The sequence below is a fragment of the Pteronotus mesoamericanus genome, unplaced genomic scaffold (genome assembly GCF_021234165.1).
Source record: "Pteronotus mesoamericanus isolate MK-2021 breed Mesoamerican mustached bat unplaced genomic scaffold, CSHL_Meso_final contig_116, whole genome shotgun sequence".
NCBI classification, from domain to species: Eukaryota; Metazoa; Chordata; class Mammalia; order Chiroptera; family Mormoopidae; genus Pteronotus; species Pteronotus mesoamericanus.
Window position 1 is genome coordinate 36,844,729 of NW_026555027.1, and position 27,956 is coordinate 36,872,684.

General features: G+C 33.4%; 1 protein-coding gene across 1 annotated transcript in view; it reads left to right on the forward strand.

Annotated features, from left to right (window-relative positions):
* Positions 1-27,956, forward strand: part of NAALADL2 (N-acetylated alpha-linked acidic dipeptidase like 2) — a 796,061-nt gene that overhangs the window by 381,813 nt on the left and 386,292 nt on the right. The window contains exon 5 of the mRNA XM_054575719.1: positions 12,296-12,446. Coding sequence (XP_054431694.1) covers positions 12,296-12,446 — 151 coding nt within the window. The remainder of the gene's footprint in view (positions 1-12,295; positions 12,447-27,956) is intronic.

Sequence of the window (27,956 nt, forward strand, 5' to 3'; positions counted from 1 at the left end):
AACTCAATTTTTTGGTTCTGAAATAAATTAAGTAAAGTTTATTGAGTCTGATCAGCCCTTGTTTTCAAGGGAATTGTAGTTGAATTTCATTTTTAATTAGAATTGAACATTGTGGATTTCTTAGTTCTCGTAAGCAAGATCCAGCAATAAAGTATGTACTTAATTTGTATTAAGTTTCTAAAATTTAGTGCAGAGAGTGAGCAATATGTCTGGTTAATATTTAAACATCTCACAATGTTCTGATGCAGAAATTTCCATTTATAAAAGCTGCCATTCTATAACAAATTGCTTTCACCTTCAAATAAACTTGTTATCACAACATGAGGAAAACTTATTCAATTAAACAAGAAAACAAAATAATTATTCACTCTCCTTTGATGTGCACAATAGCTTATAAAAGTTTTAGGAATGCCTAGGAGAGGTAGGTATATTTGCTTAAAATCATTTCTGCTTAAATACTCTTTCTTTAATAATGTATGGGTGTAGTTATATGGAATAGACATTTCTAGATAGGAAACCATTCTCTTATGAGAGAAAAGAAACATTTTCTATTGTGATGAACCCCCATTGAAGGAAGCCTTGAAACATCAAGTCAGTTGTGTTCATGTTTTTCCTCTTTCGGTTTTTTATACCTGTTTCTATTTTGTGTTTGTTCATTGGTAAGCTATTGCTGTTCATTGCATTGAAGCTAGTTGAGAACTGCACATCCAATGTATCTTTCCTCTTCATTTCTGCTCATTCAAGCATTAAACTGGATGTGTTCTCGGCCCAGCATCTTGTCTTTACACAGTGGTAGAAAAGAGAGAAAGGAATGAGGGAAGTTTGCAGTGGATGGCCCAGCCACCTGGGACACAGTTCACTGAACTAATGCTGTGAACTATATTCCTAAACATCTGTAATGAAAAATGTAGCAGGTTGATTTAACAGTTAATATAGTGTTCAAAAGGTAACTCAGAGTCAGAATGGACCTTTGCTACCTTATTTATTTAAAAATTATCCTAAAGTTACTGAATGAAAATGTGTATATAGAATTTTTTTTTCTTCAACAAAAGGGAATACTGATTCTCAAGAAAATCAAAAGCCTTTCTGGACCAAGGAAGTGGAAACTCTAACTGTGACATCTGACGTGTTTGCACTGTAAAAGGACTGTCAAATTCTACCAGGCAGAAATTCAAAGATGACCTGTAAGCTACACAGTAACAAGATACATATACTATGGCTCTTGTTTGGCACAAATCTTTCTAATTTGTGACATCAGAAAGGATAATGTGGAAGTCATTTTTATTCTGACTGAATTTTCTGCCAGATGTTTGCATTAGTTCCCCCCAAAATGAACATAATTTATATTCATTTATGTCCATGTTGGTATGTGTGATCCGTAAGTATGCTCGGGAGTGAGAACATTCCTTAGCTATTCATGTCTGGTTTCTTATCCTATGCCTGGCTAAAATCTCCGGTTTCATATCAATGAACAAGTTAATTTCAGGAAGAGTGGAGAAATTATGTCTCAGTAAGTAGACTGACTTATATAATGAAGAAAAATCTATAATAAAATAATAAAAATACAGTTTCCTTGATTGGTAAGAAACATGTAATAATCATTATCCTAAATTTAAAAGATGTAAAGCTAATATTTTAAGTGATGAAATTATAAAAAAAAACCCTAATGCAGTTTGGAAAAAAATTATGACTTGGAATATTTTAGTATTTTTATTTATTTGTGATTCTTCCAATCTAACAAAAGCGAATGGAGCCTGGTGATATATGAACAACAATGAAAGAGTACCTTAGACTATATGAATATTTACTCTTGGAAGTAAGTCCATGAAATTTCATCATTTCTATGTCAATAAACTTTTATTTCAGGATAACTAGGCTGTTTTGTTTTTCTTTCTTGATACCACTCTCTACCCCAGATGTTTAAAAATTTCCATTTCCTCAATTATGACTTCATTTCTCCTTCTTCTCTTCTTTCTCATCATCACCACAGAAAACCAAAACAAAATACCTCACACATTATGTAGCATTTTAGTCTCCTCAAACCCTTCAGACACATTACCTTTTTTGAATCTGCTAGTCATGTTGTGTGACTAGCAGAGCAAATGTCATCTCTTTTTATGGATGAGAAAATTGAACTGTATAGCATTTCAGTGGCATAACCAACATCCCTTGGCTAATGGCTGATCAAGTTCAAGACCTCTTACACTTAGTCCATGGTGGTAGCAAGCCAAGCTACATCAAAATAATCAGACCAATGTAGATGTATTTCTAACAGCTTTAAACGTCATATAACACTTGCAAGTGGTGCAAGATTTGAAGTCTTTCTAAAGTGAAATTTTAGAGGTTATTTGACATATGCTTTCTTGTGTTAATATTGATTTAATTTTCTCTCATATATTCCCTTCATATGCCCAACCTTGGAGAAAAGGTATATACAAAAAATTCAGTTAAAAAACAAAAATCCTAAAACTTGACTTTATTTTGAATGTTTATATGATAATTCATAATGCTATAAAAATTAGAACATAATTAACATCAGACATACATCTAGTCACTGAGGTTTTCTTTTTTCTATTTATGTGCAAGAAAACTGGGAACCCTGTTTAGCATTTTTGATACAGAAGCAATTATGTAGACAATAGGAATAGAAACATGAAATAATTCTTATCAACATATAAAAATCAGAAAGGGCAATAAACTTAAACAATTAACTAATTTTGGCAATATCTTTAGAGATATTTTGTCTATTTTTTATTATTGATGGGTTTCTCCCCATTTATTACAGCTTCAGTTAAATATATTCTTAGTTAAAAATATTGGTAACATGTATTTAAACTTTTAAGAAAGTGAATTTTCTAAGACTAAATGATGTGAAGAATTCTATGCTTTTTCTTTGACCTTGTTTATTCAACTAGAAAATTGCATAATCCCGGAGAAGCATGCATGTGGTTATGTGAAGTTATGTTCCCTCTCTCCACTGCCTGTCTCTTCCTCTCTCATATACTCACATATAAACACAAAAATAGTAATTTTTAAATCAGAAGCTTCTGTCTTTTTTACTTAATTTCTAAATATTGATGGTCCTGATAATGTTTTCTGTTCTGTATGAATATGATTTGTTTGGTTTTAAAGCAATAGAATATGTACAAATGGAAAGATAAATACAAGCACTTCATAATATTATCAATATATTAACTAATAAAAATTGTGTACCCACCAATATTGGCTGTAAGTAATTAAATCATGTTAGAAAAGTTGTTAAAGACAAATGTTTTTTGATGTTTTCAATGCATGAACTACCTTGACATAGGAAAAGAACGCAGGCCACTGAGTTTTTTTTCATTCCAATGTCCCTGAAAATACAAGAATTTTGGTTAATACTTTCTGATCCCCACTCTATCATTGTATTTTCAACCTAGAGCCTAAAATAATGGATCCATATTACACAGATGGGTCCACCATGGATAGGGAGATAGGAGCAGAGAAATAAAGTTAAGTGTTTTCAAAATTTTAAAGCTACAATTAGAAAAAATAGGTTCCTATTTTTAAAGATTTCTTTTAAAGATTAGGCTTCTTCCATGCATAAAACATTATGAAGTTCGCCAAATAACATGAACTTAAAAATAAGAAGTCTGAAAACTCACATTAATTTTTATATTATTTAGAGATAGTATGATTTAATGGTAAAAGCACAGAAAAATAAATTATGAGGACATATTTATCTAGTCTAAAATCCGCTATTAACTATGTGGTCTTTATCTAGTTATTTTTATGTACAGTTACTTCATTTGTGGACAGAATTCCACAGGACACAATGAGAAATTAGTTTAAAATGGAATGAAATATATATATTTCTATATTGAGGATACTTTATAAAATAAGAGATTTCTTTCCTTCCCTCAGTTCTCCTTCTCTTCCCACCTCCCTCCGCCCTTCCCTCCCTCCCTCCCTCCTTTATGAATTGTAATAATGAAAATTGAGGATACTTTTTAGAACTCTGGCAACAGGATTAAACTTTTTTTTTACAAAAGCAGGGGTCATTACTTAGTAATAATGTCACTAGAATTATTTAAATAACTTTGGATACATCAAGTAAAGCAATTTGAAATCCAAGTAAAGATATTCAGCGAAATCAAAAAATATGCTGTGATTATGCCTTGTATATACTCAGTCTGATTACAGTGAATATTCCTCACAAAAGTAGTCTTATTTTTTCACTAACAAAGAAAGATGAGTTTATTTATGAAACATAACAAACCAAATTGGAATCTATAAACCTCCTTAATGGCATCTTAACAATGCAATGCATAATAAAAGGGTCAAACAATAAAACTATTACTAGGGAAAACAAGTCCAAAAAGGAGGAATAACATAAAATTTGAGCTCTCAGGTCAACATATCTGCTTAATAAATGGTCACGAATTATGTCTGCTATTTTTATTTTTCACATACAACATAGCTACTTAAATGAATGTGAATGTGCTATGAAATGTTAAATTCATATTTTTTAAATTTTGTTTTTATTTTTCTCTTACTATTGCCATGAATCTTTAATCTAAAATGTACACAATCTGCAGTTTTAATACCTATAACCCCCATAACAGTACTTAGCAAAAATCCAGGTCTTTTTAGCAATCTAAATAAACAGACGTATAATTCACACAGTATTGATTTCAGTGTCTTCTCAGGAACAGATCACAGCAAGAACCATCTGATGTGTTATATAAATTCACCCTTTCACTGGCTTATTTTTCTTTGTAAAGGATGGCTGTATAATTGAAAGAAAAGGTGTGCCTTAATGGAAAAATTGCCAGACTTGAATTCTGAAAACTCTAGTTTGATCCCTGGCATTATCACTTATTAGCTTTGACCCTGGATCAAGCTCTTAACTTGCCTGAATCACAATTTCAGCAACTATATAATGGGAATAGAAATGACATATCAAATGCTCTGAATAAATATCAGCAAATAGCTTCTGAGACAATATCTCTCTCATAGTAGATGTACAATTAGTACTTAATGATTTCACTTAAAGATGACTCAGAATATCTAGAATATAATCCAGATTTTTTCCCCTGAATCATTATATAAAGTTTGGCAGATATATAATTTATGTGGGAGTATTAGTTTCCTAGGGCTGCCGTAACAAAATACCATATCCTGGGTGGCTCAAACAGAAATTTATTTCCTCACAGTTCTAGAGCCTGAAAATTTAAGACCAAGGTGCCCCCAGGTTTGATCCCTCCAGAGACCTTTAGTTTTCGCTTGCTGACTGCCACCTTCCTGCTGTGTCCTCACATGCTTCTTTTTCTGTGCTCAAATATGTCTAATGCCTCTCTTGCTTCTTATAAAGACACTAGTCATACTAGATTAAAGCCAGCCATACAACCTCATTTAATCTTAGTTACCTTTTTAAAGTTTCTATTTCCAAATATAGTGCTGACCTGTGCTGGGGGTTAGGACTCACACATACATACTTTAGGGGGGCAAAGTTCAGCCCATAACAACAGTCCTTAATTTTATCTGTAAATCTAAGGTCTTCTTATGTTATATTTGACACCCCCCCCCCCGCCTTTTTTTTCCCACATGAAGACTCAGGAAGCATTTCTAGCTATGGAGACCAGAGAAATTATTCTAGTTCTGGACTAATGTTTTCAAGAAGCTAAATGACAGAGGAAAACACAAGCTTTCTCCTTTGATTCTTGATTGCAGTTGGTAGATCGGGGATCCCATGCATTGTTAACCAGTGAAACTAAATAAAGCAGGCAGGGCTGACATTCAATGGGTTCAAATGGGTAAGCTGAAAACTGTAGGAGCATTGGTGAATGGATTGAAATTTAGCTGTGGAATTTAACTGATATTGCCTTCCTGGATTCTGTGAAGAAATAAATTATCTAAATGACAATAATAGCATCCTCCTTCTGGAATAGAAAAGATGTTTTAGTTGAAAAGTAAGAATAGAAATCAATGAGACAATTTAAGTTGCAGGAAATAGAGCAGAGCCCTTTCTCTTTTACTCTCCCTGGCTATGATTTTATTTTTAATGTCTTTTTTTCCCCCTAATTATCTGAATACCATACAGCCACCTGGTACCTACATGCTGGCTTCCCAAGGCACTGGGAATACAAACCTATGCTGGACCATTTTCAGGTATCGGACTACTACCACTGAGTAATTTCCAGGGAGTTTTATGTTTTGTAAAATCTGTTCAAGTGCTTATACTGTCCATGGATTCGTAGTACCATTTATTTCATAAGTGATTATTTGGAAAATGATAAAACCTAGCTTTATATTCTATATACAAGGAGAGATGTATTATTATGGTTCACAGGAAGAAATATGGGATAAGCCACCTTGAAGTTGACAAAGACATTTTGTCTCCAAGACTATCAACAAAACAAATTCACATGTTCAAATCCCAGTGGGCTAGTCTCTACCACACTTTACCTTCAGATAAAACATAAAACAAAATAAAAGAAGTAAAAATTAATGTGTTTTAATTATATATTTTAGAGAAGTATAAGGAAGCAATGTGACACATATAGTGGTATTTTTTTTTTCAGAGACACGATTGCTTAAGACTTGCCCACACATTCTAATGTGCATATATTATGCCACAAGAAAATGTATTGCATAAGTTTTTCAGTCAGTCTGTATGAACTATAGAGCAAAATAACATTCTTGTAATTCACTTATACTCATATACTCATTCATTCATTCACTCATTCATTCACCGAATAATAGAATAAGTTTTTGGTACTGGCACTATCTGAGACATTGGGGATATAAAATGAAGCTAAAAAGTTTCTGTCTTCAGGCAGGTCACAATCTAGTGCTACCAAAGTTACCCACCGAATCCTTTTTAATTTCTGGGGATAAAAAATAAAATTTCAGTTTGGGGACTGGAGCCATCATAAATGCTTTATGCGGTGACTTCTTTATTGGTGCAGCAAAGAAATAACTTGAGGGAATTTGACTGACTACATGTAGAAACAGAAAAGTATCATGGAATGAGCAGAACCATCTCTGTTACTAGTCTAGTAGCTATATGAGTCACCTAGGGCACATTGAGATTTTATTACTCATGGAAACTCGGGCAAGGATTATGTTGGCTCTCAGCACTTAGTGCTTCTCTGAGGTGAATAAAAGAGGGTAGGAGGCATTGTGGAGGATGCTGGTTTAATAATTCCTATTTTCATGGAAACATAATGTGATTTTTTTCTTTTGGGGAGGAGGAATCCTTGGCTTCATGTTATAAGTAATTATCACGATGGATGTTTTGAATGAACTTGCTCAGTAACTTTACAGAATATTTACCTTTTCTCATGGAAATAAAATACTGATTGAAGTACTTATTCAAGTAGAAATATTCCCAATATAAGCAAAATGTTGATAACTGCATTAAAATACTATTTATTTAACCTTGTATGATTTATTGCAATTGTCATAGCTATGCAACAGGTTTCAGGGTATAAGCAGTGTAAAGAGTTTTGAAAGATGAAATTAATATTTCAATATACTTGATAAGAACACAATAATTTAATTACTCATAAGAGTTTTAATGTGCAGAATTTAAATTTTCCTTAATTTTTCCTAACAAAAGTTTAATGCAAATTGTAATATTTATTCTTGTTGTAAGAACCCGTATCATAAAACTATGTGAAAGATTTTCTTAATCCTAGAAATTGTATTATTTTTGAAAAGTATATTCCTGACCAAAGTTTAAAAGCAAAATCTCACTCATGAACATGGGCAACAGTGTGGTGATTGCTGGGAGGAGGGGTATATAAGAGGGCTAAATGGTAAGAAAAAATACAATAAAGATAAAATAAAAAAATAGAAGCAAATGTCATACCTGACAACATATTTAAAAGTACAATAAATGTGCTAATAAACATTTTTTTTAAATCACAGGATTAGATTGCATGTTTTTGTTTTCCTTTAAAACAAAATGGGTCTCTAAGGAGAATGTGGTTTCATTCTTGCATTTTATGGGTGGTGAAACCAAGGCCTGGAAAGGTCTTACGGGTTCTCACATAGCTATGTATGTGTCAGGGTGGATATCAAAATCCAGTACCATCTCCCAGTCTAGTACTTTTTCACTTGTTTAAAGAAAGGGAGGAAAACTTCAGCCCGTCAAAGTGAAAGGAACACAGCTGGACATGGAGTCTATTCATGCTATTCCCTCTCTTGTCTACTCAGACCTCCATTTTCTCTGAATTCCTTTTTCATGGACTAGTTTGCAGATGTCAGGGAATTGATTCTGAACAGAGAACCACCTCATTCCTATGATGCTTTGTGTGAATTCAGAACTGTGCCCCTCCAAGGGAATGCAGCCTTGCGTGTCAGTAGGCCACACTAGCCAGTGGCCATGGCTTGCTTCTCCATGACCTTACCACCCTTGGACCCAACACCACCTGCCTGCCCCATTTTTCTGTCTCCATTCTAATTTCTGACTTGCCCTACTGAGGTCAAATGTTAGTTTACAAGGTGGTGAGCCTGACAAAGAACCTAAAACCTATTATGTACGTAGTATATTTGAGCAAGAGAAACAAAAGAGAGTTGAAAGTTGATGTCAGGAAATATTGGTCTTACATTTGCCCTCTTTTTCATAAATTAGAAAATTAGAACCCCCCGCACCCCCGGTATACTTGTCATCCTAAGACTCAAGCTATGAGAGGTGATCAGAAGAGCTAACAACTTTCACTTGTACACCCAAGGACATTCTGCCCCCAGCTAAAGCAGACATCCCAACTGACTATGAGCTTCATCCTTTTTTCATTGACTTGACTTTGAATGCATTTTTAAAAATAGAATCCCACCAGAATACTGGATCATTTGAACATTTTAGGCAAGTCCCTCCTCACCATGTTCAAAATGCAATACTAACAATGCAGAGGAACACTTTTTATTTGATTTAATATAGACAGTTTCTTCTTCTGACAACTTCATTGGAAATCCAGCAATTAACAGTTTCTGAAATTGAGTCATTAAATTAATCTACTTATTTAAAAGATATAATGGCCAGTAGGGATGGCACCAGGAACCAGATCTGACAACATTGAAAAGGTATCAACTTCAAGTACAACCACTGCAGGCAGAATGGGATGAGGGGATAAAATCACTTATAAAACTGCCTTTTCGGGGCTGTAGGAAGGTGATCAACTCTGGCTAAAGCCAGTATATTACCAGGCTACATTGCTTCATTATAGGTCATCAGGTGAAAAAAAAATACTGTAATATATATTGGTATTAAAAGGGATCAAAATATAGTACCAGATATAATCAGAAGAGACAAAATATGCAACTCTAGCATTTTATTTTGAACTAAGTTAAATCTAAATTACTAGATTTCATAAACATTAAACAAATAGTTAGCATATTGACTTTTTTAGGAGAGGTGTTGAAGATAATTTAACTATCTCACTAAAACAAGGTAAGCAAATTTAATTAAAGACAGAGATCACCACATCCCTGTCTTGTGTCCACAACAGACATTTCTCATAGAACCATTTTCCCCTTTCCCCTGACCCTGAACCTGGCCCCACATCCTTCTCCTGGAAACCACTCCCTGCCTTGTAATTGGGCATAGTACTCAATGAAAACTGTTGGTTATTCCACTGATAAACTAGCCTTCCTGAGAGCAGGGACCTTGCCAGACTTATCCATCTTTATGTCTTAAATCCAACATATGACCTGCACAAAGCAACACTCAAAATAAAGTTGGAAATAGAAAAGTAATCTAAAAATCATAAAAAATAGTTTTTAACCAGCAGATAATTCTCAAAACAAAATACTTAAGTGGCCAAAATCTCAAGCACACATAAATTTAACTTACAATTTAAAAAAAAATGGACAAATAATTTTAGCTAGATTGGCAAGTTTTTTTTTAAACTAGTATTTAATGTTGGTTATATGAAGGGGAACAAGTACTTACGTATATGGCTGGTAAGAATGTAACATTATCGCCCTGGCTGGAGCGGCTCAGTGGATGGAGCACCGACCTGCAAACCAGAGGGTCTCTGGTTCGATTCCCAGTCAGGGCACACGCCTGGGTTGCAGGCCAGGTCCCCACTGGGGGGCTCATGAAAGGCAACCACACATTGATATTTCTCTCCTTCTGTCCCTCCCTACCCCATCTCTAAAAATAAATAAAATCTTTAAAAATTATACATACACACACACACACACACACACACATATATATAAAAGAATATAGCATAATGGATTTTCTGGAGGGAATTTAGTTTATCAAAAATAATAAAAACAGGAATATTTTGACTAGAACTTTTGCTTATAGAAATTTATTTCCTGAAAATAAATATTTGTGCAATGATTTAGCTATAAGGAAGTTTGTTGCAGTGCAATATTTTAAAAAATAAAACAATTTGTATTACCAATAAGGATCGATTAAATAACATTTGATGGACTCTCTTTATAATATTTTTATATATGTTTACTATACAGCTATTAAAATTATATAAAAATGTACATATCAACATGGACAAATGGTTAGCATCTAATGTTAAATGTAAAAATGGATTGCAAAATAGTATTTATGACATATGCTTTTACTTTGTAAGTGTTTAAGTGCGTCTGAGCATAAGCCCTAAGAAGAGGGTCTAGAAACTCTAACATGCTAACATTTTCCCCTGTATCTTTTCCATCTCCAGTAATCATTAATTACTTCAGTAATTTTAAAAAAAGTAAATTTTCTTCTTTTTTCATAATGTATTATCTCATAATGAGCAGAACATTCAAAATCAGTCTGTTGATCATTCTTTAAAGAATAGTAATTTCAGCATTTAGACACATTAGAAGCTTTGTTTAAGGATTTTTGTATGAGCACTGGAGAGTCATTCTTAAATCTGGCCCTGTGTTTACAAATTCTTTGTTTTCTTCTTTTATTCTTCCACTCTTTCAAAATTCTGCCCACTTGATGGGGTAAAAAAAAATCACAGATGTCTGAAGAGAGTGATTTGTTATAGAAGGCATGTAAAAGACGATTACATTTTGTTTAGGTTTTCAGTGTTCGTCTTATGCTTTTCTTATTACAAAAATAATACAGCCCTGAAAAGGTGCCTCAGTTGAACGGAGCATCCTCCTGTACACCAAAAGTCTGCGGGTTCAAGCTCCACAATAGCCAGTCAGGGTGCACACCTAGGTTGCAGATTTGATCTCCAGTTGGGGAATGTAGAGAGGAAACCAATCCATGTTTCCCTCATATTGGTGATCGATCTCTCTCTCTCCCCCTTCCCTCCCCCAAAGTCAATAAATACATCCTTGGGTGAGGATTTAAAAATAAAAACGATACCCACTTGTTTATTACACCAAAAATTGGAAAGTACAGAACATTTTTATTAGTTTTTATTTTGCTATACATCTATACATTATTTCCTTTATGTAGTTACAATCATGTTGTAGATGCAAGTGCTTCCTAAGTTTCACCAAGATGAAAAAGCTCTTTATCCTCCAAAATTAATATAACAGGTTAAAACAAAGAGAACATGGGATGTTTTCAAGTTCACTGTCCCATCATACATATTTATTGTATATTTACTAAGAAACAGAGAGGAATGTTTACATTAAATATGTCTCAAATAAAGTAATCAGAGGCTATTCTCAAAACGTTTAAAGACAGAGACAGAGTAGGGAGGGACTCACCATTCAAAAGGAGGCCTCTCCCTCTCCTGTGAGTATACCCCTCAGTTGCTCTAACTGGGCGATCTAGGTGGGACACCCTGAGCAGAGACCAGAGTGACTAGCATAGTGGGGGCCATCAGGAGGTTCAGGAAAGTGGCTGATGTCCAAACAGTGTGAAAGCATTTTAACATTTTAACGACTGAGATGACGAACTAGGCCCTTGAGGAAATGCACCGGAATAGTCTAGGGACTTCTGCTCTGGGGAGGGACACGACGTAATGGCCACAGCAGCTCTCCGTCTACAACAGAATCTTGCCTGTGGTCGATATCTGCCAATCTCATGAAATTGGAAACTCCATATCCAGTTTGCCAATTAAAAAGGAGAGAGGGAGAAAGTCCATGTTCAGACAAGTAAAAGATAGATAGTCATTATAAGCATACTGCTTAAATATTGTTGAGATGGAGAATAAAGGGGAGAGGTCAGTAGAATAACTCTCTGGCTGTGCTTGATAACTGGGAAATCTGAAGTATCTGTTTATTTTAAAAGGAAAATAAAACCCAGAAAGGGAAGTCAGTCACATTCATGAAATGGCAGTGTATGAACTTTTAATGCAAATGGCAATATTTTTAATAGTTCATTCTTCTCTTTTAGCTTTCCTTATTGGAAAAGGCTGGATTTGGAGGTGTCCTTCTGTATGTTGATCCTTGTGACTTACCAAGCACTGCAAATCTTAACTATGACACATTCATGGTGTCATTGAATCCAGGAGGAGATCCTTCTACACCTGGTTATCCAAGTGTTGGTAAGTTCATTGATAATATTAATTATTCTTGTAAGCATTGTAAGGTTGCAATTTATAAGTACATGCTACCTAAATTAAACAAGGGATACTAAAGTAAAAAAAAAAAAAATCTTACCACTCCATGTTTAAAAAGTGAATTTTTTACCTTCTCAAATTACGGATTACTCATTTGTTGTAATAAATATTTTTAAAACTATATAATAGATATTATGTCTTAATAAATTACAAGATCATGAACAAAGAAGAACTATTTTATATATTATTAATTGGCGGGCACTCCGTGTAGGTAGAAAACGTGTACAAAGACCTAAAAGCATGAATACCTGCTGCTTTGGGGTGGCTGTACTAACTTTAAATCCAGAGTCTGTGGGTACACGTAGTCAAGTTAGATGAATAAAGTTATGAGAAATGATGCTGAAAACAAGTGGAGTTAATATAATTGCAGTGCTGCTCCCTATAATAAGAGATCTCATTGGCTTGGCTAGTCTCTGGCAGCACAGAGACGGTCATCTTTGCATCAAACTTCTTTCTCTTTCCCTGTAAGCTGGGTTCTTAATAATGGGGGTCATGTGGCAGAGTGAAGACAACTGTGATTTTGGCAAGCGCTCACTGCATCATTGAATTTCTGTCCAATGCGTCATTGACAAATATTACATTTATACAGACTTGGCTAGGAGAAAGCTCTTTGGACCTTCTTCCAGGGCGATACTAACACATTAACCATGACATTTTATTCAGTAATTAAACTAACAAAAAATTCATGCAGTTATTTATGTGTTCTGCCAATATTTTCCTTGCTCTCCACAAAATATCACAAAAGACTTTACTAATGATCTTACTCAAGTCCAGCTGTTCTGACTTAACAAATCAACTAATAACTTTCTCCAAGAAAGACATAAATTGAGATATGAGTTATACTTTCTGATTTTGTTTTTGTGGGGGGAGTCTATTGATTGTTGCTTTGTTTTCTAAAATACCCCTTTAATCCTTTAATCCATGTAAAAAAATTATCTGGGACCTCATTAATCTATACTTTGTATAGCCTATTGTCTGATTATTACAATTTGGAATTAAAGTTAGAAAGTGATCATCTATAACTTCTGGCCATCCCCAAAAACTCAGTCCAGCTCTCTTACAAAAATGCTCTAACTTCCCTGGATTGGGATGCCTCAGCTTCAGGAGGTTACACCTGCAGCTAAATCTTCCTGACAAATCAATGGTCTGCAATGCAGCCAAAAAGTAGATACTTTATGAATACTCTGTTGAAGTTGGCAAGCTGCCCAGAGGACAACATATACTTTTGACATTATTTTAACCCAGGTCATTTCATAAATGTAGAATTCAGTCATATCTGGTAAAATGTTTGTCAATCTTAAGCAATCTCAGTATGTGTTTTTATTTTATTTTCAAATAATTTCCACTCAAAAAAGTTACAAATAAAGTTAATTGATTTACATTTATCCCAGCATCTTCTAACATTAGCATCTTACATAATATAGTAAAATTATCAGTTATAAAATTAACATTAATACAATGTTATTAACCAATTACAGACTTTTTTGTCAAATTTCCCTATGTCTCTTACTACTTTTTTTTTTTTCCAGCTGCAACATTCAATCCAGAATTCCATACTGCATTTAGTTGCCTTGTTTTCTTAATGCTGTCTGATCTGGATGTCTTTCTTTTATGACCTTGACCCTTTCATGAATACTGGCAGGTGATTTTATAGAATGTCCCTCAGCTGAGCGTGCTCAGTCATTTGTAGTGATTGTATTGTGGTTATGCATTTTTGGCAGAGATGCTGTAGAAGAAATGGTATGTCCTCTTCAGTGCATCATAGGAGAATGTACATGCAGTGGATATGTCTCATGGCTTGTGATGCTAACTATAATCCCTTGCTTATAGTAATGTCTAACAGTTTTCTCTATTGTATGGTTATTATTTTTTCTTTTGTAGTTAATGAACATCTTCTAGAGAGATACTATGTGACTATGTAAACACCTCTTTCTTATCATACTTTCCCCCATAAAAGTTAGCATCCATCAATTGTTCTTGTATATTACAATTATTGTGGTATTTGCCAAATGATAATTTTTCTGTTTTCATCATTCTTTTAGAATACTTTTTAAGAACAATTTTTGCAATATGAGTAGTCTTAGCTGCTGCTTTTATTCTTAAACAAAAATGAAACTACTAATCATTTTGGGCAAACTCTATGTCAGAAAGATTTTAGATTCAATGACAAAATATCATTTCAATAAATGACATTATCTCATATATTACTCAGGTACTTACAGAGGACTCAGATGAACAATTATTTTATAAATATAATGCCAGAGTGAGGAGGGGAGAGGATCTCTTTTGAACACATGAATGTCTAGATAACACACAGGAGAGGAAAAGATACAACGCATTGTATTTCTACTTTTGTCCTGGATGCTAATAATCTCTGATTAACTGCAATGACTTTTACTCCTGTTCCCTGTCAAAAAATATTTTATTGTTTATGCTATTACAGTTGTCCCAGTATTTCCCTCTTTGTGCCCTCCATCCAGCCTACCCCCACTTATTTATCTCTCCTTATTGAAATTGTTTTAAATGCCTATATCTTACAGTTTTATTCACATTAAAAAAAAATACAACCCCCTTCAAAATTTTTGCAGAGAGAAAGAAGGAGAAGGCAGGTTGTGAATTGTAAACAGATCTACAAATAATAATTTGTTCAAAGTGAACAGTAATATCTGACTTAACCCCCTTGAACACTGTCAGGTAAATAATTATTAGAAGAATTAATACAAAACTAGCTCTTTTTGCAGTTTTAAGAACTTTGTTTTCTTAACTAACCTAAGGATGATTAAGTTCCAGATAGCTAGTATAGGATGCATGACAAAAATCCAAGGAGCTGTTTTTGTCTGTTTGTTTTTAATATATGCAAAATAAAAAAAAATATTACAATGAACTCTCGGTATACATCATTCCACTTCATCACCTTTATACATTCTACCAGGGGATGTTTGTCTATATATGTCCTTATACTCTGCAGCACCCTTTCTGTGTTTCCAGATAAAATTTACATATACTGAAATGCATACATCTTCACTGACAAAAGATTATATCCATGTAATCTCCGTGCCTATTACCTAAAAAACATTTTTATCACCTTTGAAAGTTTTGAGTCCCTTCAGAGTCATTCCCTGTCACTAGCCCTAGCTAATCACCAGCTCACTTTTCTCATGGTACAGAAATTTAGAACATCAAAAAAGAGAAACATGAAATATATGTGTATTCTGTGCAGGCTCTTTTGCTTAGAATGATATCTGCAATGTTGATTCATGGTGGCATGTATCAGTAGTTCCTTGCCTTTGATTGTTGAGAAGTATACCACAATTTTTGTATTGATTCAAGTAGGTACTTTTTAAACAAGGATGCTGATGCACTCTTCCATAAAATATGATCTAAATGGAATTCCCAAACAAGATACAGGAACTTCCTATAAGGTAGATCTGCACAGAAGTCTCATGGCATATCTAAGTAAGCTCTTGATTATTATAGAATCAGAGCAAAGAAAAATTTTAAAATGACCTTTGCTTTTATTACACACAAAAAATGTTTTACTATACTTTTAACAAAAACAATGCTTTAATTTCACTTGGCCTATTAATTATCCTTTCCGAGCCTTATTTTCTTCAAAACAAAAAAAAGGAGGAATATCTAATCTGTAGCTCACATATTGTTATTAAGAAAAAGAAAAATCTCGAGCTCCACCCAGGTTGATACAGGTACTCAGAGGGAGGGACCCACCCAACTGTGTTTTAACAGACATTCCAGGTAATTCTAATACAACTGAATTTTGAGAGCCACTAAATTACAGAAATATATTCTTTATTTACCACAACTTAGTTGGATCCTAACCTAAACTTCGTGACTTCGTGTTGTTGTTCTTTGAGCAACTTGTATTACAACCTTTAATACTGCTGCCTTCACCTCAGTGAAGACTGAGAAATATGTGTGTTTGGGATCCTCAACCTGATTTTTGTGCTCAGTAGGCTTCCAGTATATACTTATTGAGTGAATAACTGGTTTTGTCAACATGACTACTTTTCTTTGATGATTCGTATCCTGGATTATATCTTAATTTTAATTTACCTAATTAAAATTCATTTTTAAAGTCCGTATAAACCTTTATTGTGATAGGTTTGTTTAGGAATATATGTTCCTTCCTCCTTACATGTTTTTGTCAATGCTGTCATATCTCTTCTGCCACTCAAAATCGCAAAAAATCCACTGATTAAAAAGTTTTGAAATTCTAATTAAGATATTAGGATATCAAGACTTTAATCTATTCTCTTAAATATTTTGTTAATTTAGCAAATATGTCAAAGATTAAATGTCTAGAATATCAAAAATTTCATCATAACTGTTTTTTAACAACTTGTTCAAATGTTTCTACTGCATTAATATATGATCCAAGGGAATCTCATCTATAGCCATATAATTTTAGAATTCTAATGGATATACAGTACAATTCTATTCTTAGCGATGAAATACAAGTAACTAGAACATATTACTTAGGGACACAGGCAAATAAGGCACAACACTGATATTTACAGTAACTAGTCATAATTAAATACATCAGTGATCACTTATCCAAAGGTACTTAGCCTAGAGTTATTAATCAATCAGCTACATAGGATGAGGCTCAAAACAAACATGTAATCAGCAAACTATAAGACAAACACACATTAGGGAGGTGAGACATGGATTATCTTTTCTTGTATTATTTTTATTGTATTTTCCCATTACCATCCCCCCATATCCTCTTCCACCCCGACCCAGCCGCGCTATCCCGCCCCTGCAATCGCCTCATTGTTGTCTGTGCCCATGTGCCCATGAGTCCTTCCTCTCTCACATTCTTCTTCTTTTTCGCTTGTTATCTTTAAGGAGTATCCTACTTGGTTTATGTTGAAAAATGGCAAAGAAAATTATTTACAATATCTAAGCATTAAGATTCTCTTATATCTGAAAGACTAGAAATAGTAATAGGGGTTATAAATCCTTTTCATTCATTTCATTTAATAATTTACCTTCTGAAATTCTGTTGGCTACAGAATTGATTTTAATTTTAGTACCATCTTCAGATAACTGCTTGGCTACTCTATGGACTACTAGTAAATTGAAATCCAAGATATTTCTTTTATCTTGACTTAGACTTAATTCTCTTTATACTATATTTCTTGAATTCCATCCTGATTCAAAGCTTTGTGTCTATGTCTCTCTTCCTGTTTGTTATAATCCTGTTGGGTGGCTTTTTGTTTTTGTTTTTCTTTGTTTTGAATTCTAGAGAGGAAAGCCAGTCATTTCTGTGGTTTTACTCTAGTAGAAGGCATCAAATGGCACCGTTTATCTAATATCCCCAGTGTTGCAATTCAGTGGGTCTGTGTGTTGTTTACCTACTGCCTGTTCAACATCATCTCTGCCAACCAAAACCCTTTAAAGAACAAAAAAATATCAGTGTCTTTTATTACCAGTCTTCACTAGGTGTTCTTGGTCCAGTTACCTGGACAAATGTCAGAAGACTGATGAGTTGGCAATAAATCAACTGAGATAATGTTAATGTATTCCCTGACTAGAACAACAATAGATATAAATATATGCCTAGTTGTCAAAGCAAATGCTAGATATTCACAGCATGAAATCTGTTGTCAATTGGTTAGGAAAAAAGAAAGAGTCTGTATTTTTGCTATTTTACTGTAACTGGTGCTTCTTATATGTATCCTGAAGGCTTCATATTTACATCAAATTGTGGTTGAGCTTGATTCTTTGAACCACTTAAAAAGTTGCTCATTGTTAAGCTGTTAGAATTTTTTCAGAAATTTTAATTCACAGCATATTGAAAAGAGAACTTATATAAAGTCATACCGCTCTTTTAAAAAATCATTGTTTTAAAAATAATTTTGATGATTTTTTTTCTGGTCTCAAACAGGGAAATTTCCAATTGACTGTTGAAATGTCTAAGATTATGTTCTCTCAAAGAACATTATTGTTCATAGGAAGTGTGTGTCATAGAGTACATTAGTCACTCACAATGCTCTTATTATTATGCTGGGAGGTCTCTATTTTAAATTACAGACATACTCTATCTTTTTAAAAATCAAAGTTTCCACAGAAATCTTTTCTGATTCTAAGAGGATGCTAAAATCTACTGCTTAAAAGTAAAATAATTTGTCAATACATTTCCGCCACAATGAATAAAATGTTAATAAAAAATCAACCAAGTCAATTTAAAAATCTAATTGACATTATTGAATGATTCACGAATTGGGCAGTGTTCATAGTAAATAAAGAGGTGCTCTGAGAATTACAAAATGGAAGGTTTTCATAGGCAAAACTATAGGAAAAGAAAGTTATCAGCAAAGGAAAGGAAAGGTTTCTTTCAGGCAAGGTCACCTTTCTTTGGCAGAAAGAAAGCGGGTTCTCATCAGGCAGATACCTCTCTACTGTCTGTCAGGAAATTCCAGACTGATTGCTTTAAGGTCACATTCCTAGAAGGGGACGAAACTGCAAATAAGTCTTGGTTTGCTGTGCTGAGCACAAGGGGCTTCACCTCGGGACTGTTGTTTCTTTTCTCTTTATTTTCTTTTTAATTTTTATTTTTTAATTACAGCTGGCATTAAATATATTAGTTTCAGGTATGTAGCATAATGGTTAGACATTCACATAATTTATCAAGCAATCACCCTCATAAGTCAGGCACCCACCTGGCACTACACATAATTATTAAAATATTATTGGCTATATTCCTGTAATTTGCATCTTCATGACCACTTTGTAACTGCCAACTTGTACTTCTCAATCCCTTCATATTGAATGTCTTTCCCTGTGTCTACTGGCCGTCTCTGTGTCCTCTTTACAGAAATGCCTATTCGGGTCCTCTGCCCAACAGACTAGAGGGCTCAAAAATGAAACCATGCCTATATGGTCAATCAATCTATGACACAGGAGGCAAGAATATACACTGGGGTAAAGACAGCCTCTTCAATAAATGGTATCCAGAAACTGGACCAGTACGTGCAAAAAAGTGAAACTAGACCACTTTCTTAAACCATATACAAGAATAAACTAAAACTGGATTAAATGTAATATCCAAAACTATAAAACTCCTGGAAGAAAACACAGGCAGTAAACTCTTTGACATTGCTCTCAGCAATATTTTTCTGCATGTGTCTACTCAGGCAAGGGAAACACAATTAAAACAAACAAACGAACAACTGGGACTACATTAAACTAAGAAGTTTTTGCACGGCAAGGAAAACCATCAACAAAACAAAATGAAAAGACAACCTACTGAGTGACAGAAGCTATTTGCCAATGACATATCTCAAAAAGGCACCCCATAATATCCAAAACTTGTAAAAAACTCATATAACAACCAAAAATGCAACTTTTTTTTTTACAATAAGAAGCTAATCAAAAAAAGTAGAATTAGTTTTGTAGTATTTTTCTTTATCCTATTAGGTTTTTGAAAAGAGAAGGTTTTCCTACCCCATTTTATACATGATTAAAAGGATCCCTAGAGAAACTGAGCCTTAATCACAGTGACTTGACCAACAAGCAGCACTCAAATCCTAAACCTAACTTCTAACAATGAGGATACCATTGATATTATGTTGCAACCACCATACAACTGAGGTAAATGAGATTGAAGAAAATAAGTTGCATTTATTTGATATCAGCTGGCAAATGATCCAAATTTAATGCTGAACAAAGTTTAGCATCAGTTTTGTTTGTTTTTCTCCCATTTTCAATACATGCTTGATTGAGGGTAATATTGAAAATGAAATATAATGGTAAAAATATAAAACTTGCCTACAGGTTTAAACTGTATCAATATAAAATCAGAACAAATTTATATTGAATTACATGCAATTTTCAATACTCTTCCAAAAGTTACAGTTTTGTACTTTTACCTATAGAAATGGAAGTGCTATATAACAAAAATAATTAAATTAAATAATCAACAAAAAATATGAAAAAAACAAGAACAAAAAGACTTTTACTTTTTTCAACCTACAAAATTATGTAGATTATTTTAGTGAAATATATTCAAAACATTGTCATTTACCCAACTTTATAAAACTTTTTATTTAATACCTTTAAACAGTGGAACGTATAACCGTCTGATGTCTTTCTCAAAGATTCATATTATTGTTACAATTTAGAACAACCCATCTTTTCAAGGAGCTGGCAGTAGTTGATCAAAAAATTCCACCTAAAAGAGCATTAAAAAAACAGAAATAAACCCAAGAAACAATAAACCATGCTGATCAGCATAACTAATTTCACTCCTCCCAGCCAGTTTTCATACTTTCTTGTCTGCTATGGTCAGGACCTATAAACAAGAGTATCAGATTTTACTTTTCACAAACATTTCTTAGAGAAAACATCATCTGTTAAACTGGTCACATATAAACTTAATAAAAGTCATTACAGTCTGTTTTTACATTCACTGTCAAATGACAAAAGCGACATAAAAATGACAGCAACTTTTAACATTTCTGAAGAATGGGCTTTCAGTATATGGCCAATTATATTGCAGAAGTATCACACAGAATTTTCATAGTCTTATATATAAAGTCTCCATTTCTTAAGAAGTTGATTTCGAAATCATGGTTGACCCAAAATTATCCTTTGTTGATGTCTTTCAGAAACTAGGATGGGATTTTAGGACTTAAATATTTATTTTTCAGTTAGTGGAATAAACAAACTGTATTATGCCAAATCATTCTGAAATTAATTCTTAGTTATATAGTGGCTGTATAAAAATTTCCTATATCCATGTTAAATGCTATGCTCTTTTAATTGCTTAATTCCCCTCAAATAAGTCAAGGTAATTAAGACTTTTGTTAACTACTTTTTAAAATTATTATTATTTTATTTTTCAGTTTTGTTGAGGTATACTTCAAAAATAAATTGCAGTACACTTAAGGTATATAGCATGATGATTTTATACATGTATAATGTGTAAAAATTTTTCACCATTAAGTTAATTAATAATACCATTACCATATAGGAAAAAGTCTATCCATTGTTAATATAAGGATAATGGTTTCTGTGACATTGATGTAACCTGGCAGCCAAGGAGAGTGGACTGGAATGCACATGCAAGAACAATGGCAACTTCACTGTACTCGTCAGTGGGGGTGGTAGACACAGTTGGGTGAGCTTGTTTACTATGTGGCCATCATATTAAAAATGACTGAGCAAGTAGACCCTCAAATCTGCATCAGTTTTTGCATTAAGCTTGAACATTCCTCCACAGAAACTATTCAGATGACTCAGAAGGCTTTGAGGGACTACACAATGAGTGCAGCACAAATAAAAGTGGGGAGCAAATGCACGCTTCAAAGATGGCCAAGAACCTTTTGGAAGTGATCCATGTTCTAGAAGGCCTGCAACAAGGAGAACACTTGAGAATATTGTATGTGCACTGGCTGCAATCCACAAAGATTCGTGCTGACAGTGTGAGAACTAGAAGCTGATCTGGGGATTCCAAAAGCAACTGTGTCTGAGATTTTGATGCAGGATCTTGGCATGAAATGTGTTATGGCACAATTCGTTTCATCACAATAACGTGCCAGTTCATGCATTGCATCTTGTGCAAATTTTTCTGGTGAAACATCAAACTACCCAGGTGGCTTAGCCCTCCTATAGCCCAGATTTGGCTCCCTATGACTTCTGGCTTTTCCCAAAATTAAAATCATCTTGAAAGGGAAGAGATTTAAGACCATCAATGAGTTTCAAGAAAATACAATGGGGAAGATGATGGCAATTTCAACAAAGGATTTTGCAGAGTGTTTTGAACAGTGGGAGAGACACTAAGAAAACTGTGTCCTGTCCCAAGATGCCTACTTTGAAGAGAACTGTGGCATCATTGTCCTATGTACAATGTTTCTTGTGTCTTGTATCTTCTTCCATGAATGTCTTTATTTTTCATAGTACATGGCTGGATACTTTCAGGACAGACCTCCTGTCCAGACATATACACATGTGAACACAAGTTCTACTGTCAAAGAAAATTTCTGCTATACATTACATAGAGTATTATCAACTATAGTCACCATATTATGCATTAGGTCCTCAGAATTTACTCTTACAGTTTTGTTCCCCTTTGTCAGATTTTCTCTATCCTCTGTCTTCCAACCCTACTCTGTTTCTATAAGTTCAACTTTTTCTTTTTTTTTAGATTCCACATATATGTGATACCATGCCGTATTTGTCTCCCCTGTCTGGCTTATTTCACTTAGCATAAGGCCCTCCCATTTCATCAATGGTGTTGCAAGTAGCAGGATTTCTTTATTTTTTAAAATGAACAATATATGTATACTGCATTTTTCTTATCCATTCCTGTGCTGACTGACACACAGGAGCTTTTCATTCTTTGGCTATTGTGAATAATGCCGCAGTGAACATAAAAGTACAGGTGTCTGTTTGAATTAATGATTTTATTGTCTTATTCCCACATTCACAGAAGTGAAATTACTGTATCATATGGTAGTTCTATTTTTAATCTGTTGAGGATTTTCCATGCTGTTCCCCAGAGTTGCTGTACCAATTTACATTCCTACCAACAGTGTAAAAGAATTATTTTACCCTACATTTCCATTAGCATTTGCTTCTTTTGACTCTTTGGTAATAAACATTCTAACAAGTGTAATGTCATTATCTCACTGTGGTTTTGTTATGCATTTTCCTGATAATTAATGATATTGAACAGCTTTTTACATACCTATTGGCCATCTGTATGTCTTCTTTGAGAAAATGTCTATTTAGAGCCTTGGCCCATTTTTCAATTGGATTTATTTCATTTTTGCTAATAACTTGCATGTGTTTCTTGTATATTTTGGATACTGATCCCTTATGTGGTATAGGATTTGTAATTTTTTTCCCATTCCACATATTGCCTTTTCATTTTGTTGATTGTTTCCTTTGATGTGCAGGAGAGTTTTAGTTTGTTGTAATCCCACTTGTTTATTTTTGCTTTTGCTGCCATTCTTTTTGGTGTAAAGTTTTTTAAAAAAATCATTGTCAAGAGCAATGTCAAGGGTCTTACTCCCTATATTATATTCTACTAGTTGTATGGTTTCATGTCTTATATTCACATCTTTAATTCATTTTTACTTGATATTTTGTAGATGATTAAGAAGAGGTCCAGTTTCATTCTTTTGCAAGTGAATATTGAGTTTTTCCAAAACCATTTATTGAAAAGACTATCCTTTCCCCATTGCATATTCCATGTTCCTTTGTCCTAAACTAATTGAACATACGTGTATGGATTTATTTCTGGGCTCTCTATTGTGTTCCATTGATTTATGTGTCTGTTTTTATGCCAATAACATACTGTTACCTTACTGTAGCTCTGTAATATAACTTGAAATCAGGAAGTATAATGTCTCTAATTTCTTTGTTTTTCCTCAAGGTTGTTTTGGATATATGTGATTTCATATGAATTTTAGGAATGTATTTTCCATTTTAGTGAAAAATGACATTAGAATTTTGTTAGGGATTGCATTAAATCTGTAAATTGCTTTGGATATTATAGACATTTTAACAATATTGATTCTTCTAACCCAGAAAAGGTGGGCTATTTTATTTCTGTCTTTTTCAATTTTGTATTAATTTCTTATGATTTTTAGTGTGCAGGTATTTTACCTCATGGAATAAATTTATTCCTAAATATTTTATTCATTTGATGCTATTGTAAATGGGATTATTTTCTTAATTTCTCTTCCCAACAGATTGTAGTTAGTGTATAAAAACACAACTGATTTTTGTATATTCATTTTGTATTCTGAAAGTTTACTGAATTTGTTTATCAGTTCTAATTTTTTTTGGTGGAGTTTTTTTTGGAGATACATATATGTCATCTTCAATAGAGACATTTTTTCTGCTTTCTTCCTGATTTGGATGCCTTTAATATTTTTTGTTGCTTAATTGTTCTGGCAAGAACTTTCAGTGTTATGTTGAATTAAAGTGGCGAGAGTAGATATCCTGACCTCAGAGGAAAGGTTTTCAGCTTTTTACTACTGAGTATAATGTTAGCTAGAGATTGTCATAGAAGGTCTTATTTAATATATGGTATTACACTGAGATATGTCTCTATACTCAATTTGTTGGGAGTCTTTTTTAAATCATGAAATGATATTGAATTTTGAGATTTTTAACTGTAAAAAAGACTTTCCGTTATCTACTGAGGTGATTATGTGATCTTTATCCTTCATTCTGTTAATGTGGTGAATCACATTGATTTGCATATGTTGAACCATTCTTGCATTCCAGGAATAAAATCCTACTAGATTGTGGTGTATAATTCTTTTAGTATACTTCTGGATTCTGTTCACTACTATTTTGTTTAGGATTTTTGCCTCTGTGTTAATCAGGGATATTGACCCATGATCTTCCCTTCCCTTCCCTTCCCCTCCCTTTCTCTCTCTTTCTTTTTCCTTCCTTTCTTCCTTCCTTCCTTCCTTCCTTCCTTCCTTCCTTCCTTCCTTCCTTCCTTCCTTCCTTCCTTCCTTCCTTCCTTCCTTCTTCTTTCTTTCTGCCCTTCTCTTTCCTTTTCTTGTCTCTTTTTTCTTTACTTTTCTTTTATTTTCTATTCTATTCTTTTCTTTTCTTTCTTTCTTCCTTTCTTCCTTTATCCTGTACTTGTCTGGTTTTCACATCAGGGTAACACTGATATTATAAAATGAGTTTGGAAGCATTCCCTCCTTTTCATTTTGGAAAAGTTTGAGAAGGATTGGTACTACTTCTTTTTTAAAGAAAGAAAAATAAAGGTTTATTATTGGAATAAACCAGTGAAGACTTCTGATCCTGTACTTTCATTGCTGGGAGGTTTTTGATTAATAATTTAACCTCCTTACTAGTAATTTGTCAGTTCACATTTCCTGTTTCTTCATGATTCAGTTCTATTAGTTTGTATGTTTCTAGGAATTTATCCATTTTTTTAGATTGTCCGTTTGTTGGCATAAAATTGCTCATAGTAGTCTCTGGTCCCTTCAACAATCTCTCTTTAATCCCCTAAATTAATAACATCCGATAATATAGTATTGACTTTTATTAACAATCTTATTTGTTTTCTAAATATTTTTCTATAATTCACTTTTAATTAATTGATTTTACGTATCGATAAAAATGTTAATATGTGTTACCTAATGTCAACTAAGATGTACTCATCATCTACATAAAGGTGTATTGTTAGGTTTTTTTTTAATTTTAAGTATATTTTATTGATTATGCTCTCACAGTTGTCCCATTTCTTTTCTCCCCTTTATCCCCCTCTGCCCTGCACCCTCACTCCCACCAGCATTCCCTCCTCCTACTTAATTCATGTCCATGGGCTACACTGTAAGTTCTTTGGCTTCTCCATTTCTTCTACTATTCTTAACCTCTCCCAACTATTTTCTACCTACTAATTATGCTTCTTATTCCTTGTACCTTTTTCCCTGTTCTCCCCCACCCCCTCCCCGCTGATAACTTTCCATGTGTGATTCTGTTCCCATTCTAGTTTGACTGGTTTAGTTTTAATACATATTTAATTATATATAAATTAGTCATATTTATTTAAATGTATATGAATAATATACATTTCTATGAATTAAGAAATTATATATATATAGCATTTGACCTTTATGTATTTATCTCCTATTACAGTGAAGACGTTTGGTTTCTTTATAGCTTCACTTCAAATTTACTATAAAATAAACTTAAACTTCAATTGGAAAAATAGCTAAGTAAATCAAGATATGCAACTATGTATACTTCAGCTCTTCCTTGAGAGAATGCAACATCTGGACAGGATATCACTATGTATACCACAGAAATTTGATTTTTCCTCCACTTTTGGTTGTAAGTTAGAAAGACTACAGGTGCACTATCTAATATAGTAGACCCTGGCTATATGTGACTATTTAATTTTAAATAAAATTAATTAAGTAAAAATAAAAATTCAGTTACACTAGTCACACTTCAAGTGTTCAATAGCCACATGTGGTTAATTTAGAGCATTTTCTTCAGTAAGAAAAGTTCTTTTGGATGAGTGCTGCAGAGTAAATGCCCAAAACAATGTAATTTTATACAAAATTAGGTGGTTCTCTACCATTTTAGATCATCCATGAGACACTTTCTGTATATAGTCTTAGATAATTAAAGTTTTTTTTTCTTTTTTACCACTCGAATTATTTAAAATCTATTTAAAAGCAAACTAAGAACCACACGTTGGGTTTGCTTCATGAATTCTTTTACAGTTTAACATTGAACCAACACATAGTTGAGTGCTCCTAAAGTAAACATTTTCCATTTCCAATATTCTCTGAAGAATTTTTGAATTTTAAGTGTGTAAAAATAAATCTTGTAATGCTACTTTAAAGTGTTTCTGTATTTGCTTCCAGCTGCTGGCATTGTAAATTTCAGCCCCATACAATTTCATTTGAGAAATACATCCTGGATTTAAAAAAAAAAAGTGTTCTTCTGTTTTGCATATCAGCAGCCACTCAGTTCTAAACTTTTTGTGAAAATTAAAAAAATAAATCTTTGGAATATTATTTTCTGAGAAATAATCTTCTCCGTGTTAGACTTTTGAGGAATATAAACATGGACTGCTTTTGTAATAAGCCAAATTCCAGGGTTTGGTATCTCTTTTGCATGTAAAATTAGCTCTGTCTAGTAGAATCAGTCAGATAATTAACTTTCTTTCCATGACACTTCAGTGACATAAAATGATGCCACCTGTATATTCACAAAGATTGCAACTTACATATAGCTAACCCATAAAGTTATTGAATGCCTCTTGTATTGTCTTTATACTCGCCACAGGGACTCCTAAAAGCCTTTCTTTTTCTTTTCTCCTTAACATTTTGATTAATTACTCAGAATTTTTACTTGATAAACTTACAAAATTATATTCAGTAAATTTACTATAAAAATGAAGGTTTAAAAATATAGAATTTTAAAATCTACTATTATTATGATGTGTTTTCCAAATTCCAAATCACCATAGTTTGAAAATTTCCCCAAATTTATTTACAACGAATTTTGGTGTTAGAAGAGCTAACGGACTATTATTCAAATATACTGTGGGATTGTTGGCCTGGGGCACCTGCCCCTTTACCTTCCTGCCACAAATTCTTTCTTAGTTTTATGACCCTACACAGAGACGTATGGTTTGTACCTCAGCTTTTGCATATTTTTCACTTAATATATGATGTCAAAAGTACTAATACAGAAAGCAGAAAAGAGTGGGGCTGTTAGGTCACATGATGATGGCAGAGTGAGCACCTGCAGGTGCACCTGCTTATGAGTCAGCGGGAAACAAAACACCCAGCAACAAAAATTAGTCTGGTTGATTGTTTAACAATTAAAGTTGTAATTAGGTTTATAATTGAGTTTTTGGTGTAGGCTACAGTCTAGAAAATCAGTGTATCCCAACTAATCTTTTACACAGCATGATCTGTT